Source organism: Phymastichus coffea, unplaced genomic scaffold (genome assembly GCF_024137745.1).
Source record: "Phymastichus coffea isolate CEN01 unplaced genomic scaffold, Cenicafe_Pcof_1.1 PCOF00065, whole genome shotgun sequence".
NCBI classification, from domain to species: Eukaryota; Metazoa; Arthropoda; class Insecta; order Hymenoptera; family Eulophidae; genus Phymastichus; species Phymastichus coffea.
In genome coordinates this window covers 925,866-942,688 of record NW_026706876.1, presented here as the reverse complement: position 1 = coordinate 942,688, position 16,823 = coordinate 925,866, and the positions used below count along the sequence as shown (strand labels likewise).

The window sequence follows — 16,823 nt, the reverse complement described above, 5'->3', positions numbered from 1 at the left end:
CAAATCTTTAAGCACTGCGGTAGAAAGAGTGAGAAAAAAAGAAGGATAACGGCAGAAAAAGCGGCATTGCAGTGAATTGCTAAGCAAAAGCGAGAAAAGAAGGAACGACGGAGAGAGAGAGAGAGAGAGAGAGAGGGAGGGAGAGAGGGAGCGTAGTGGCAACACGTGCAAACGTTCCTCGTCACGCTCTCGCGCGTGAGACGTTCTTAACGTAGTTACGGCCCTGCAAGTAAGCCTCAACAATCGGGGGTGCTTGCCCTGCAGATGAACGTAACTTGAACAGTAGACTGCCATCGCTCCTGCGAAGACATTGGGTCGCAAAGCAACCTTACCTGCTGCAGCGTCGATTCTATTATTGCTCGTGTGCGTTTCGATACTAGCTGCTAAATAAATCCTTTACGAGGCTGACGCTGCGATCGTCCTACTTGCTCACTGTGCCTGTCTGTGTCTTTGTCGCGTGCGCGTCCATTCGCAAATTGATTTGCAGCGACCAATCGAATTTAACGATCGCAACTGCTACACTATAACGTATATCGACAGTCCTCCGATGACGAGATAACCCTATTTATAGAGCAACAGAAGGAAAACTAGTGTGAGAGACAAAACTATTTTACGCTTCACTGCTCTTCTTTTTAGCGGCTGAATTCTGGACGAACTCAAGGAATTTAAATGTTCATCACGACAGGTAAGTACATCTATCATTCTGACGTGTCGTATGAATTTAAATTGACTTTTACTACGTTCGATGTGTAAATATTTTTTTACAATATATTGTAATAAAGGCTCGCGAGTATTACGTAATGGATTTAAAGAGCACATCCGTATCGGTTACGACGATTTAACATTGAAAAAAATGTACCTGCTAACGCATGACGCGAGAGAAAAAATATTTTACATGTTTATTTCACTGTTGCTTCGCTGATACATAGTAAAACATTGAATATGCACCAAAACAATAAAGAAAGCTAATCGATATCGCGGATCCTCGCCATGTATGCACGTACTTTCGAGGCGAACTGCATCAAGCACTTTTTATAATCGGCTTATTTTTTCAGCTTTGCATCTGGCGTATATAAAAGTTACGAAATTCACAGTCGCGAAACTTGCGACATGCTGATTGAAAATCAAACTTTAATGGCTACAAATGAAAATCAACGTTGCACAACCTTTTTAACCATAGACGTAATTCTTACGTTGAGCTCATTCGCTATAGCATTTCTGAAGTGTGCGTGGCTTTGCATCGCAGATTTGAAATTTTAATGATAGTCCGCCTGTACATGTACCTATTCTATTTCTCTAATTCTTATAAAATTATACGACAGCGAGTAAATGCATGACGTTGTTAAAACATAATCTGATGTAACTTCCGTAATTCCTCGTAGTCAGCTATTCTACTTATCCATTCGAGTTTACTAAAATATAGTCAATATTAACGTTATTTTTAGGTAGACGAAAGTTTGCATGTAGGGCAAAGTACAAAAGTAAAGCCTAATCGAAATCAGTAAAATTAAAGTTGAACCCTGCGTGCTCGATGCTTGCCAAGATCGAAATTCCAAAAATACGAGATAGGTGAATTAAAATTTCTAGTCCATCTGTTACAAAACATTTACGAAGACAAGTGACTTATTCACTTTTCTTGTGTAAAGATCAGTTAATAATCGTTTGAAGCGTTATTATAATCAAAAATATGTATTTTAATTACTTTGATACCATTTTTTAATGAAAATATGTATAACATTCTTTTGAAAAGGTGCATAATTACCACCACAAGCACCTTTTATAAAAAAACCTCTCACGCTACAATAAACAATTTTAAATTAAAATTGCTTAATAATAACATGGTTTGATAATTATAATATTTAAATTCAGGTGTGCACACGTGTACATGAAAATTACAATTAATTAACTTGAACACCGTGGGCTGGTTTGTAAAATGATCTTAGATAACCGTAGAGTAGATAATTAGGCGTAATTTTTATTTGTAGCGCAGTGAAAAAAGTAGTCAAATGGCACAAAACAAAGTAAGGTACATGTATGTATGCAGGAGTTAAGAGAGCACGCGCGGGACTATTTGTACATTACAAATGTGTTGGTCTTTCAGCATGAAGCACGTTCGACTGCACCTACACATTGGTTCTCCTCATCACCAAGTCCCATATGACGCATGAGATTGCAACCTGCTTTAGCTTCCGTTAACTTGTCATTCCCCGATCGGCCCTCGACGACGACGATCCGACGAGGGGTCAACTCCGATTCCACTCTTCTCTTTCGCGCTCACTCGCTCCATGTGCACATTACGCGTACACTTGCTTACTGTGAAATCCATTCCCCCGACGACCCACATCCATGTGCACGTCTCTCTCTCTCTCGCTCTTCACTCTGGTTTTTTATACGTCATTTTGACTATTCTTTTTTTTTAACTTTCTGGCTTCGTCGATCCCAACGGTCCGCTACTCGTCTGCCGCGTGTATGTGTGCCCGTGCGTATTTATTTTTGTCTCTTCTGATCGACAGGATATGGGGCCTCTGGAGGCGTATCACTACCTCATGGAGGAAATATCAGGTGAGTTATAGCTATTGAGCAATGAGATTTTAAATGACTTTCTCTCTCTCTCTCTCTCTCTCTCTCTCTCTCATCGATACATACCTCTATTTAACGATTATTGACGTTTAGAATGCTCTTTTGTACCATATGCGTGTATGCCACAAATTAAATAAATTCTACTTTGGATATTTTAGTTATCACGCGATCGAACCGTGATTATTTATGGATTTCAATTTGCTAATGGATTTTGGATATTTTTAAAGCCTCTCTTTTTACCCTAATATATATTCAGATGATTATAATATATATTTTTAATTCATTCATTAATTGACTAATATTAGACAGCTATTGTATCTAAATTACTTTGTAAATGATCGTTAAATGGTATAGGTCCGATGAGAGCAATTAACTGACTGATGCACCGAGGTAGTGACAGATTATATCGATAATAAATTCCAAACAGTGAATTACTTCACTCTTAAACGTCTTGATTTTGTTATTTGAAGTAACAAAAACAATAAAAATAAATGGAGTTTTTAGCTATGTGAAAAGCTTTGAAAAGCTATGAAGAATTAATAAATTAAATTTTTGCATTATTTTTATTTCTTTATAATAATTTGGTTGAATCATAGTATCTTTATTTTTATTCGACGCTTCACGTGTAATTTGTAAATAATCATTTTATATAATTTTTGTTAGAAGTTTTGAGAAAATAACAAAATCATTTTAATCAATGTCCATTAGACAAATTTATGTGCGTGCATTGCTTCATTGCCGACAAGTTTTTGTCTTTACTTTAACTTTTTTTTATTTCAAATCTTAGTTGCTAGACTATTGACATTGAACACAAACTGAATGTGAATTAATTTAAAAAAATCTGCTCAATTATATTATTGGCCACGAATTTAGGAAATTATCGAACAATTATAGAAATGCGATATCCTATTAATAAGATTTTCTTTTACTCTTAATGCAGCGATTAAATACTAATGAAAGAAATAAGTGGATGTAGATCTGTTTTACTTACAGTACTCTAAAATTTCGTTGTGCACTTATTTTTTCTTAATCTCACCGGTTGGAAGCTTCGTCTTAAAACTGCGATGTCATACTGTAATTTACACATTACAGCTTGCAAGTGCGGTAAATTAACAAAGGAAAACTTCTGCATAGTACAGGAAAAAATCATTAAAAAACTATACATTTACATAACTCATTATTTATTAGCTAACATATGCAAATTATATATTGCTTGACATGTAAAATGGATTTAGTTAGCTTCGTGAAGTAACGGTTCTTACAAATATTGGACTGTATGAAGAATACTTCATTTATATAGTAATCAATGTGGTTAAGTGTATTGTGAGATTACCTCGCTAGTTATTTGACAATCATTTGCATGAAAATTGAAAGTTTACGGTAACCAAATGTTTTTAAGCACTGTGCGTCAGAATTTGTTGGAAAAGTTTGAAATACAGCTACAAAATTTTTTCATTATTTACATTGTAATCGCAAATAGTCATGAGCCGGCATTATCTGTTGTATCAGTTGTTGGAAACAGGGATTTATCTAAATAAATGCAGTCAATTTATGAAATTTTGATAAAAATAATATTTTTTTTCTCTATATGAATTTTTTGGTCGCTTTGAGAGAGTCCACTACGGTAAAGTAATTAAATGAAATTTCTTTCGTTTAGTCTCAAATGTTAATTTATTTTTATTTTTGTCTTTTAATTTTATCATTACATAAAATTAATAATATATTACATAAACTATTTGGTATTAAATCAATATATATAAACAAACACCGACTCCTATTTCCACTGAAAGTCCGCAACAGTCAGTATAAAGTCAATTATGCCTATTTTTATATCTTTTAGCAAATTTCGACAGTATATTTTTATCGATATGTGTAATTTATGAAAGATTGATATATTAAAATTAATTATAGGTAATTATGAATACCATAAAATTACAAATTAAAATTGCTTACGATTAGATATAATAAATTAAGTTAATGCAGAATAATAGATAATGCAGAATAATGATTATAAACAATTAAAAACAGATAATAGCTCAATGTTGTGACAGATCAAACATTTTTTAAAATTATTTTAAGAAAACGGATAAACTGTAAGATTTGAAATCAATTTAATGCAATGCTATTACATTAATTTATTGAGGTATTTATTTATTTTATGCTTGCTCGAGGTGAAATTAGAAAGATACATTTTTCTGTTTATTATAATTATTTTGTTGTTTTAATAAATATGTAGAGATATCTTAATTTCAAACTTGGTCTTATATAAGTTGTCTTAAATACAAATATTTTTCTACCTCTGCATTGCAAATAAATGTTTACAATTTTGAAAAAAAGGAAAGGATTGAAAAAATTATCTTTCATATATTTTTTCCTAACTAGTTCAAAGTATATATAATATAATTAAATTATGATAATAGAAGTAACGAAATAGTAATTATTATAAACGTGTAATACATTCATTGCTTGAAAAGCAGTTATAAGAATTTTAATAACTTTGTCGACAATTAAATTGGCCAAATTTTTTCATTTTATCAATTAATTAAATTAAAAGAACTGAAAACCTTGATCTCCAGTATGTCGTACGACAGTAACCATGTTAGTATTTTAATATAGGACTGTTTTTAGTACTTAACAAAAACAAAAGAAATGTCGACAGTCTAGTTTTTACAAATCAATAAAAATTAGACAATTGTGAAAATATTTGTTGTTTTTATAGTTCACACAGATACACATACAAACATACATACCTACAGAATAAATGTATGTGTATATATATATGCATATACTAGAATCTTATTGTTTCATGATGTTACTTTAATAAAAACATGAAGTAAATGATTTATTTTATTTATAGATCCACGGGTGGTTGATTGGCCAATGATGGCTAACCCATTTCCAGTGTTGATAATTCTACTAGCTTATCTACTTTTCGTATTGCACGTGGGTCCAAGGTACTTGCGAGATCGTCAACCATATAATCTTTATAAATTTATGATAGGTTACAATGTTGCTATCGCCATCTGCAGCGCTGCAGTTTTTTACGGGGTAAGTGCACATATTATAATTTTCAATTCTTAAAAAACATTAAATATTCAGGTTTATCCTTTAGACGAATCGAAAACATAAATGTATAATGTAGTGAAGATATCATTGATTTTAACCCGTAGTGAATTCTTTCAAACAGTAAGCTAAATAATTAAGATATTATATTATTAATGAGTTAATGTTTCTCCTTGAAATGATAAACGTATTAAAGAATCAATTAATCGAAAAAAGCAGAATTGAATCTATTGACATAGTTATGAATTTTTTAGCTTTTAACATCTGGTTTCACAACTAAATTATCATGGGGGTGCGAGCCTGTAGATTATTCTCTAAATCTAGATGCCATAAGTGTAAGTATAATAATTTTTTTAAAGAACGTATATTAAATCCTTTAATTCGCACATTTCTTACCTACGTTGGGATGAAGGTGATACTACAATATATAATGCTGTCCTTATATGGTTTTACCTTGTTTGCGTGATTGATTTATTGATTACCAGAGGATCTTTCAAGAGGAGTTCTATATTCATTGAATAACAATTTTCAAGCTATAAAGTAAATTTTGAATATTGTAACAATTTTTTCAGCAATAGATTTTGAAAATGCTAAATGATTTCTATAACAAACGTACCAACGCGATTTTGCAGATGGCAAGATGGGTATGGTGGATAATGTTGTTGAAAATTGCTGAACTCGGTGACACCGTTATTTTCGTCCTGAGGAAGAAATACAATCAGTGCTCATTCCTGCACATTTATCATCACGTCACTACCGTTGCTCTTGCTTGGATAGCCTGCAAATACGCTCCAGGTGCCCAGTCATCCTTGCTATAATAAATGCAGCCGCGCTGCAAATTAAAAATATTATTCAGTCGACCGTGAATGTTCTATACTGGAATTGAAAATATGGCATTAATTTGAAAATCAAATAACTGCTCTTTTATGCGATTAATATATTCAATGGAATTATTTATACGCGTTGCAGGCGGTATGTGGACTTTCATAATGATGCCGAATTGTCTGGTACACGTGATAATGTACACATACTACCTCCTTGCATGTTTGGGACCGAGGATACAAAGGAAGCTAGCACCATACAAGCCTTACTTGACGATGCTACAGCTGGTAGGATTCTTTTGTACTGTATCGAACGACAATTGTAGAATCGCCATCAAGCACATTGACATGTACTATTCAAACCAAGTGATTCTTTTCTCTTGCGGTCAGTGGATGTGCGCAGACGGTATAAATATCGTACATTGGTGTAGTGTTAGGTTTAGTGGGAACGTGTGTCGAGATACCGTCGTGGTTGTCGAGGGTGCCATGGCGCACTTTTTTAATCAAATAATCCGGCTGGGAGCGTTTGGTTGGAATCTTTTATTTCCGGCAATATCGAAGGGCAAACGACGATTTATAGGGTTACGGTAATAGCGCTCGTTTAATTTTGCGCGTACTAGCCAGGAGGAAGTACGTCACGCTGGGCAAAGCGTCTCTCTGCTCTCCGGCGCTGTGAGCAAGCAAGCAAGCAAGAAAGCAGTGAGCCGTAGGCAAGGGACTATGAGAGACAGATTTAAAAGCGGCCGAGCGAATCGATGAACCGAGATTTTCTCACCTTTGCTTACTCCGCGAGCGCTCTCGACAGTTTTCCTCCACTTCGACTTTATCCGCTTACGCTCTTTCCTCTCTCTCTCTCTCTCTCTCTTACTTTCTGTGCCTGTGTACCGCGCTGCTTCTTGGTTAGTTCTTGTCGCAAGACAGCGACTAACTCGCGGTAGCTTCGAGTGTCGATGATGAGATTTGAAACGCTGGATTACATGGTCGCTTAATTCAAATCTTCCGTGAGAATGCAAAGCTTGGAAAGCTCTCTTTCTCTCTTTCGCCCCGACTTACTTTTCATCGTTGCACTCAAGCAAGAAAGAGATGTATTTGTGGCGCTTCATCTCACGGTACGCGAAACTAGACCACTAGTCAAATCATTTGTTTTCTTCCTTTTTTTGATCAATAGCAGATTCTTCGAGAAAAATATTATTGTTGAAACTCATCACCGTATTCTTTATGCATATATTTTGCGTGAATATTAAATGTTTACCATTTGATGCTATGTATCTATTTATGTGCCATTTCCTTTTCATCGCTATATGCGCTCTGAAAATCAATGTAAAATAAGTATGTATCGGAAAAATCAATATCGTTAAATTTTTACTATTTATCTTATAGATTTTTGTTTATCTAAATGTAAATTCTTAATTTACATAAAAAGTCTTTATTATTATATTAATAATTAATTTTAATAATAAATATTGTAGGTTCAATTCGTAATAATGGTAATCCATACATCCCAAGCACTACTGCCATCATGTGAACCAAGAAAGAAGCCTCTAGCTTATATCTACATGGCCAACGTTCTCATCATATTCTACTTGTTTTGGGACTTTTATAAGAAGGCTTATCTCACAAAGAAAACTATTTAATCGGAAAATTCCACCATGATTCCGCGAAAAACTAAGTGGAAGTTATAAAAGTGCCACAAATTAATACTACAAGGAATGAAAAGAACAACAAATGAGAAACATTTAATTCTGTATATCTAATCAACGAAGTGAAATCACGCAAATGTCACAAGCGCAATTCACCGTTTTTGGCACATTTTTGTACTTTCGTAAAAAAAAGAAACATCTATAGCTTGTTAAAAAAATAAGTAAATCTTTGAATGTACTCTCTCTCTCTCTCTCTCTCTCTCTCTCTCTCTCTCTCTCTCTCTCTCTCTCTCTCTCTCTCTCTCTCTTTCTGTTTTAATATATTTCATTAAGATATCCTCAAATACATGTTTTTCTCGTGCGAATATCAAAGCGTTGTAGTTAACATTTATTTGAAAGATAAGATGTTCTATATACACACGTACGTACGTACGTACGTGTGTATGTGTATATATATAAACGCACGTACAAGAGAGAGGGAGAGAGAGAGAGAGAGTTACTAAATCACTTCTTTCCACAAGGGGTTGGCAATTAACGTGCAAACATCGTCGCGGGACCAACGTTTGCCGCGAAGTCACTGCCGCCGCTTTTCTCTCTGTCTTATTTCCTCTCACATACACAGCTTCATTACTGGTCATGGCGTCCCCTCTTTTCCTCTTTTGCCTCTATCTCACTCACTCGTTATACACACACACGCACGCACACGCGCGCACACACACGCAGGAGTAGCAAATGTGTTTAGATATGTGTGGTTCTCTGCATGTGTGCGTGTGTGTGTGTGTGTGTGTGGGTGTGTGTATGCGCGCTTGTACAGTGCTGCAGAAGCCGCGCGTGGCTTGCAAAATTAACATGGTGGATTAGTGTGTCGCTGGCTTTAAGTCGACACGCATGGCTGCACGCCGATAAGACTTTATTAACACCAACGTCATTTATATACATGCGAGCATGTTATGTCTTTTTAAAAACTACTATCATGTGCCTTTTTATATCCACGCAAACATTTTATTCTCGCACTTATATAGTCAAGTGCTGTAATATCATTTTACTATTTTTCTTGCGATGGTGTTATTGCTTTATTCGTAAGGTGAAGACATAGTATTTGATACATTGCGTGATAAGGACTGTTGCTAATTATATATTTATGTTGCAGTTGAATTTTCTTTTCACGTGAGATTATGTCATTGTTGATGCTTGTTTAACAACATTATTTTAGCTTTGTAAAATGATTATATATCGTTAAATACTTCAAAAATTTATTTTCCTCTACAAAACGTATATTGAAATGTTGTTTATAATTTTCTCTTTTGTATTATTCAATGTTAAAACATGACTTTTCAATTTATCCATAGAATGTACGTATGTATAAAAAAGAATTCTAACAATTGTTTGGTGATATAGTGGTACTTTGATGCAATTCATAACGTGCGCGCAGTTGCATTATAGTGAGCTTTGCTTTTTATGTCATAATGTGAATATACTTAAGACTTTTCTATTTTACAACTATACGTATAACGTACTTTCCACAAATTACAAATTTAACACACTAAAACGAGGCTTCATTAAAATTTTGAGATTGAAATTGTTTGACGTGATATTTTACTATCAATATATTAATATAAAGAGATATGAATATTACAAATAAAGCACACATATATTCGGACGCTTTTTCGATTATATCTATATAATACACCACGTGCCTACGACAGACTGTTATCATAAAATTTTTATAAGGTAAGTTAGGTGAGTGTATGTTCAATCAATCATTGATATTTATTTGATGGGTTTACAAGAATTTTTTCGGTGCATCTATACTAGTCTGACACAATAACAGTAGACTATCTTTGAAACATAATAAATCAGTTATTTTAATAGTCGTCTATCATGACTCAGTATTAGTATACTATTATTGCTCATTATAAAAGAAAAAAATTAAATAAAAAAACAGATAGTTTGTAAGTTTATTTGTATTGTAAATTTTTGTAAAGAATTAATGTTAAATTAATGTTTTTGTAGTATACTTTAGATATTAACATGTATTTGGAATATCGGACCATGGAGATAAATAATTTTTCTTCAAAATATGTGTTACGAAAATAACGAAGCTACAATAAATATAACAGGCACATATTATTTGCAATAAATACATTTCTATTATCAATCGAAAAATACAAATGCATGTATCATATGGAAGACGTAGTTAAAAAATAAATTCTTTAAATAGAAAATAATTTCTAGTTTTGTCGACTATTTAAGAATTAAAAAAATAAATGTCTTTTAGTTTCTCACTAGTGCTCACAATTAAATCTTTTGCCCACGGCACGACGTTATTATTTAAATATTTAAGACAATGACTACCGGGAAAAATGTTTATTTATTATTCTTATAAAATAGGACTTAAGATATTATTGATTATGTATGTAATATGTAAGGTAGATGTTGGAAGATTTGGTTATTCAATCGAATAAATCATTTAATTGTTTCGTTATTTATTTAACCTACCGTAAAAATACATTTTTATCGATTGATACATGTCGTTTGATAGATATGCTTCTTTTTTATTTTAATTTTTGCACTACATGAAATATATTTTTCAAATTGGAGCCATAAAGTTAGACATTTATAAAAGCAAAGAGTTATCTGATGATGTTAAAAGCAACAACTAAATTAGTTAGTAAGTATAATACTGTACACTTTAAATTAGCGAAAATTAAAAAAAAATATTTAAATAGGTTTGATATTTTTACAAGAATTAAAAGAGAAAACTAGATACCGAGCTTGTAGTAAATTAACTGAAAGAATTTAATTACAGAGCTTTCAAGAGTATGAAAAAGAAGTTCTAAACAACGACGCAATATCTGCAAATCCAATTGAATTCACAGAGTAAAAAATTAATAAAGGACTCTCCTACTATCCTCTCAAAAGATAAAAACCCGGAAAAATCCCGGGCACGCTGGATGTAAATTTTTCCGCCTTTCCAAGCTCAATAACACATACACGCGCGCACGCGTGCGTAAAAGACGAAAAAAATACACGAACGCGCGTGCGCGCGACAGAATCCTCGCAAATAGTGAAATAAGAGAGGGAGAGAGAGAACGCAAATTGTTGAAAGCTAGAGTGTCGCGCTTTGGAATTTCATGTTGGCAGGTGGTGCTTGGATCTCATTTATTTTTTTTTTCATCTCTCTCTAGCTTGGAAATTCTAATTGCAACCTATACTCCTCTCCGTATCTTTGATTTTTCTCACAGGTGCTTGCCAAACAATTTTTACAAACGAGGCACGGTGTCGCCGTCGATGCGACTAACCCATGCACATATGCAATACGCTTAGCTGCACGTGCAGACGATACGAACTGTAATTGCTTGCTTAAATATCGCAGACGTCTGGTGTATTCCTACACATGCACAGATCGACTGTGTGAGATGTGTGCGCGCGCTTGTGTGTGTGTGTGTGTGTGTGTGTGCGCGCGCGCGCGTTATATATATATATATATATATATATATATATATATATATATATATATATATATATATATATATATCGCGGCACATTTCTCCCTACTGAAATTGTAGTTGTCTTGTGTTCTCTCATCGAATGTGTGCTGTGTGTGTGTGTGTACGCGCGTTTGGTAGTTTTCTCCCTCTCGCTCTCTTTTTAGTAGCTCTCAAACTCACAAAAGTAAACTTTCCACTGCGGACCTATATTTATGGACGAGTTTTTCAGCATCTCTTTCAAATTAATAAATAACGTCGTATTCTAGGAAACTTGGTGAAAGTAGATAGATTTCCGATATTAGCAAGCTCGATGCGAATAACGAATGTATTTCAGCCGCGAATAATTTATACGAGGAAAACTTTAATTCATATCTTTTTCACGGTGGCTGGTAAGACATCGCGCACAAGTATAAATACTGTTGATAAATAATTAACCTAGGAAAGATAGACAAGAACCACATTCAATATTGAAAATTTACAAGCACACATCGGCTCAGCGAAAAAAACAGGTGAATTCTAGGACATTGAAAAGATGTTAACGACATCATATAAATATATATAGTCATTTGAATTTTAAGCGTTTCAACGATTTACTGTAATTAGTCTTTACTTAACAGAATAGGTATCTTGAAAGATAAATTAATCAATTGTGAATTCTTTCACGTGATCTCAGCTATCTTAGAACGTTTGTTTTAATAGTTTACACTACGAAATCGTCTAATCCAGACAGAAAAATGATTTCCGATAAGCTACTGAAATTGCAAAAACAACCAGTTAGTGATAACCTAAATCAGTTAATATCTGTTACTCCAACAGATAGCAGAGATCTTATATAAGTCGATTATTTCGCATTGTCAAATGATCAGCACGTCCTACGAAACACTTTAAAAAGAAGAAAAGATTACTACGTCGTTCGCAATCACACATATCGAAAACAATCGTGCAAATGAAAGAGTTCTTTCTCTATTTTTCTCCTGTGCACGTTGTTGCAAATATCGTAAAGTTATCAAACACTGCACTTTTACAGCCTCGCGCTCACGGGGTGCAATATAGTCGTGCAATAGCCTGCAGTGGCAAAGAACTAATCCCCCATGAAATTTCGCGTGCATATGTTGTGGTGCATATATGCGCAGACGCGCATGCGTGTGTGTTGTGTATGTCCGTGTATATACGGCTGAAAACCCAAGGGGTAGCGAAAACGCTGCGGTAATGGAGTCTACGTTGAGTTTATGCCGGTTGTAAATAGTGGTCCACCTCACCTCCTCACTCCCCGTACTGTCGAGGAACATTTTAAGGAAATGTTTCTCTGCCACTGGAATTTAATATTTCTGGCTGGCCATTGTGTGTTCGGAACGCTGTTTCTGATGGAATACTAATTTAAAAGAGATTAGGTCTGTTAGCTTTTGTCGCCGGGTGTCGAGAAGGGTAAAGTTGTCCAGAGCCGCTCAATTAATTGAGCTTAATTTAAATTTAATTTAATTTCTCAACCAACTTTAGAGACAATTACGTGCCTTGTTGAATAGATCTTTGTACTTTGTTCAAGTTTCTCCCATGGAATTTTGCAAGTAGTATCTGCTTTCTTATTTATGGCAATGAGATTGCCAAGGATAGTATGAATATGATAATGAAATATAATCAATTTATGCTAACAAATGCCCATGATTAATTCAATATAGTTTTACTTATATAAGTATGTATTAACATTCTTATGAAATATTTTTATAAGATATAAAGAGAATTTTCTAAAAGAATATATAAAGATTGTACAATTTTCGTAAAAACACTCATCGAAATGTAAGTCAGTAGTATCAAATTGTAAGAAAAGCCAAAAGAGAAAGGAGACTTAGCAAAGAGCAAGGAAAAAGAACCGAAACTAGACGGAAATCTAATTTAAATATCGCCAGTTCAACGCGTAACAGCTTTAAAAGCACTGACGTTTCGAGTTTTTTAGCAAAGGGCCCCGCATCGCTTCCAATAGTAACCAGATTACCATGGATTAACCTGCCTACCTTTGTTTGCAGTAAATTCAGAGGTGCCACCAATTACGCTTTAAAGCTCGTGAAAAAATTCTTGCTCTACACGGTATATCCACAAAAGTTTTTACGGGAGTTTCACTTAATATTATTAAATCAATTAAACAAGACAAAAGTCGATTAAGGTTTTTGATTTAGTAAGTAAAGGTTTGAAGAGAGATAAAACTTGAACAATTACTTGTAAAAATTTTCCTTCAAATAATATTGAATCTACAAATTTTTTTTCGTCACCATATGTTATCATAGGAAAGAAAGAGAAAGATAAAGAGAGAGAAAGAGAGCGAGTGAGAGCAAGAGAGAAAAAACGAAGAAACGAAGACGTCTAAAAATCATGAAATTTTCTGTATATTCCAGTCAAGATAACACGAACTGAGAAGAGCGAAAGAGAGAGAGGAGAGAGCGTTCAGTCGAGCGCTTTTTCGCCAAAGAAAATTTCGTTATCAAGGCAACTTTCTCAGTGGCTGAGCAGAGAGAGAGAGAGAGAGAGAGAGAGAGAGAGAGAGAGAGAGAGAGAAGCAGCAGCGACAAAAGTTGGAGATGTAGGAAAGCCGCCATATCCGCGCTCGCAGAACGCGCATTTCGCTAGCAGCTCTCAAGAGGGAATAAAGCGTAATGCCGTTATAATAAGCGAACAGGCCACCGCCTGCAAAGAGAAAGCGCGCGGTAATGTTTTACAGGTGCAGATCTTCTTCTACCCCCGTGGACTCGAATGCGCGTTAAGTGACTCCGAGTGGAAATCGCCAGATAGCGAGGGACCGATATTGCGCTCGACTACTTTTTTCTCTTGCATACTTTTTTCGAACAAATAAACTAAAAAAAAAACATAGAGAACAGCAGCAACGAAGGTTACGGCTTTCCCTTCCGCGTTAGCCCGTTAATCTTTTCAGCGGATTATTCCGCGAGTTAATTCCTCTCGTAAAACCAAGATTCTTGTGTTTTACCCTTTCCCCTTCGGTTAAATCATTTATCTTGCTTGTTTGTTTCTTCTGTTTATTTTTTTCATTATTTCTCTCGACTATCGGATAAGATTTTTTCCGCCGTATTGGAAAATTAATTTGCTGTACAGCCCGACGTTTCTTTTATATTCGCACTTTTTCGCGCGTGTACATAGGTTCAATTTATCATGAGTGATAATATAAACGCGATAAACAGTTTCTTATATGTATATACGTTGTTGACGTCGGCGACCATAAAGGAATGCACCGGGGAAATAGAATGGGGCGAGTAGCAGTCGTTTTTGCGACGAAGAATACCACGCACAGCTATATTTGCTACACAGCGAGCCCCCCGAGGAGCTAGCGACGACGGACCGACGAACGGACGAGCCAATTAGTTGTTGCGCGGAGTCATTGATAATACACCGACGACGAGTATTTTCTTCGTCCATAAGAACGCACAGCACGTCGACCTCGAGATGTCGTACGTACGATATCACTTGAGAGAGAAAGTTATTACTTATTCTTTTTCTAAAGATGTTTGTAACTAAACTTCCTGTAATTTTGTTCTATGAAAATTCACTCAGATCTTGAAAAAGGTTTTTTTATTTAATTTCAATTAGAGTTCAATTGACTGATCAACTTTAACTGACGTCAGTAGTAGATTTGCTTATCGAGTAATCAGTTGTTTGATCTTTGAATCATTATTCACTCAGTGCATGAGAAAAAAAAATTTGAAAGTACTTACGCATATAGGTATATAGAGCACCGAGTAGTATAAATAAGCATAAGTATTTCAGATTTTAACAGTTCTTCGTTTCGTTGAAAAATCGTAGCAAATTCAGTTGAATTTGGTCAACCACATGATATAATCAATCATTACTGTGGTTGGTGCATTATCAAATAAGACCATTATATTTATTTAATTAGTTGATAATATCGACGCTTAATCATCCATCACAATAATTTTTCGAAATGTGTAATCGTTTTACCAAGAGTTATATCAACAATTACAGATACTCGTTTAAAACGATCAAATTAGTATTGTTCTTTTTCGCAATCGTTGTTATCTGCATCGTATCAGTAGCGCCTAAAAGGAATAATAAATATGATTCCAGATTGATCTGATTAATGTTAAACATTCGTGAATAGTGCTAAGGTACATAAAGTTTAAAGTGCAGACATAAGTGTGTGCTAAAGGGAGGATTAATTAATTATTCCTGGAGAAGATATTCATCCAATAAGAAATGGACCCCTCTGATCAGAATCTCCGAACGAAAACTAGGGAGATGTTATCACTTCTTCTAAACTATGCAATCTTCATTTAACGTCTTACCATTAAAGTTCAACCATCTCTCAGTAAAATCAGAATATACATCAAATAAATCTTACATTATATTATTAAGTATTTATAAAAATGTCAATGAACGAAAGAAAACGCAATAAAAGAGTTTGTGAAATAAGAAATACTGGAACGTCAATGTGCAAAAAACAAAGTGCATCAGGAGATGTTTTAATTGATACGAGAAAGGTGAAACACCACTTAGCGGTTTGTAAAGCTTAAGGTATAAAATAAAATCCATTTAAACAAAATAGCAGAGCAATAGGATGTTATTTACGTTCTCTTTTAACAAACGATTCAACTATCGATGTCGAAATAATCTATCATTGGTTTTTAATGTCGAATAGTTTGTTATGTAAGATATGTCAGGCAAGTAATACCAAAAATTCAAATTTTTCTCGTCTTGCAAGATTATGACAACAAACCTATTGTATTTTAGTTGTTTCACATGCAAAAAGAAATATTAATAATGTTTCAAAATTATAATTAAGTTCAATATGATGTGCAACCAATTGTTCATTTTGAAGACGTGCGAACATATGACTAAATAATGACCTTCGTGCTTCGTCTAATTGACTGTGTTAATCTCAGATAATTTATGGCAATACTTATATTACGCATTTGAAAGAGATCGTTTTCTATAAATAATATAAACTATGATTTACAAACATGACAAACAAAAAATAATTTGTGTTCAATAAATCTAATTATATACTATATTAAAAATCATTATTCTATGAATGATCAATTAAGTAATCGATTAAACTCATGGAACATAAATATTGTCCTTAAAAATTGGTTTTTTTCTTGTCTATTTTTGTTTATTTGACCATAGTGAAGTGAATCATGCTGAAATAGATAGTTGAAATTTCTTTCATAAGTGTACCTTAACGAATAACATTCAAAATAAAATGTGAA

The 16,823-nt window shown here is 34.0% G+C and overlaps 1 protein-coding gene across 1 annotated transcript; it reads left to right on the top strand.

Annotated features, from left to right (window-relative positions):
• Positions 1–224: 224 nt before the first annotated feature.
• On the top strand, positions 225–10,416 carry LOC131667346 (elongation of very long chain fatty acids protein 1-like). The gene is made up of 7 exons (XM_058940689.1): positions 225–685; positions 2,514–2,562; positions 5,438–5,628; positions 5,898–5,978; positions 6,276–6,438; positions 6,613–6,752; positions 7,934–10,416. Exons 2-7 carry the CDS (start codon positions 2,517–2,519, stop codon positions 8,096–8,098), a joined length of 786 nt encoding a protein of 261 aa, XP_058796672.1. The 5' UTR covers positions 225–685; positions 2,514–2,516; the 3' UTR covers positions 8,099–10,416.
• Positions 10,417–16,823: the final 6,407 nt, after the last annotated feature.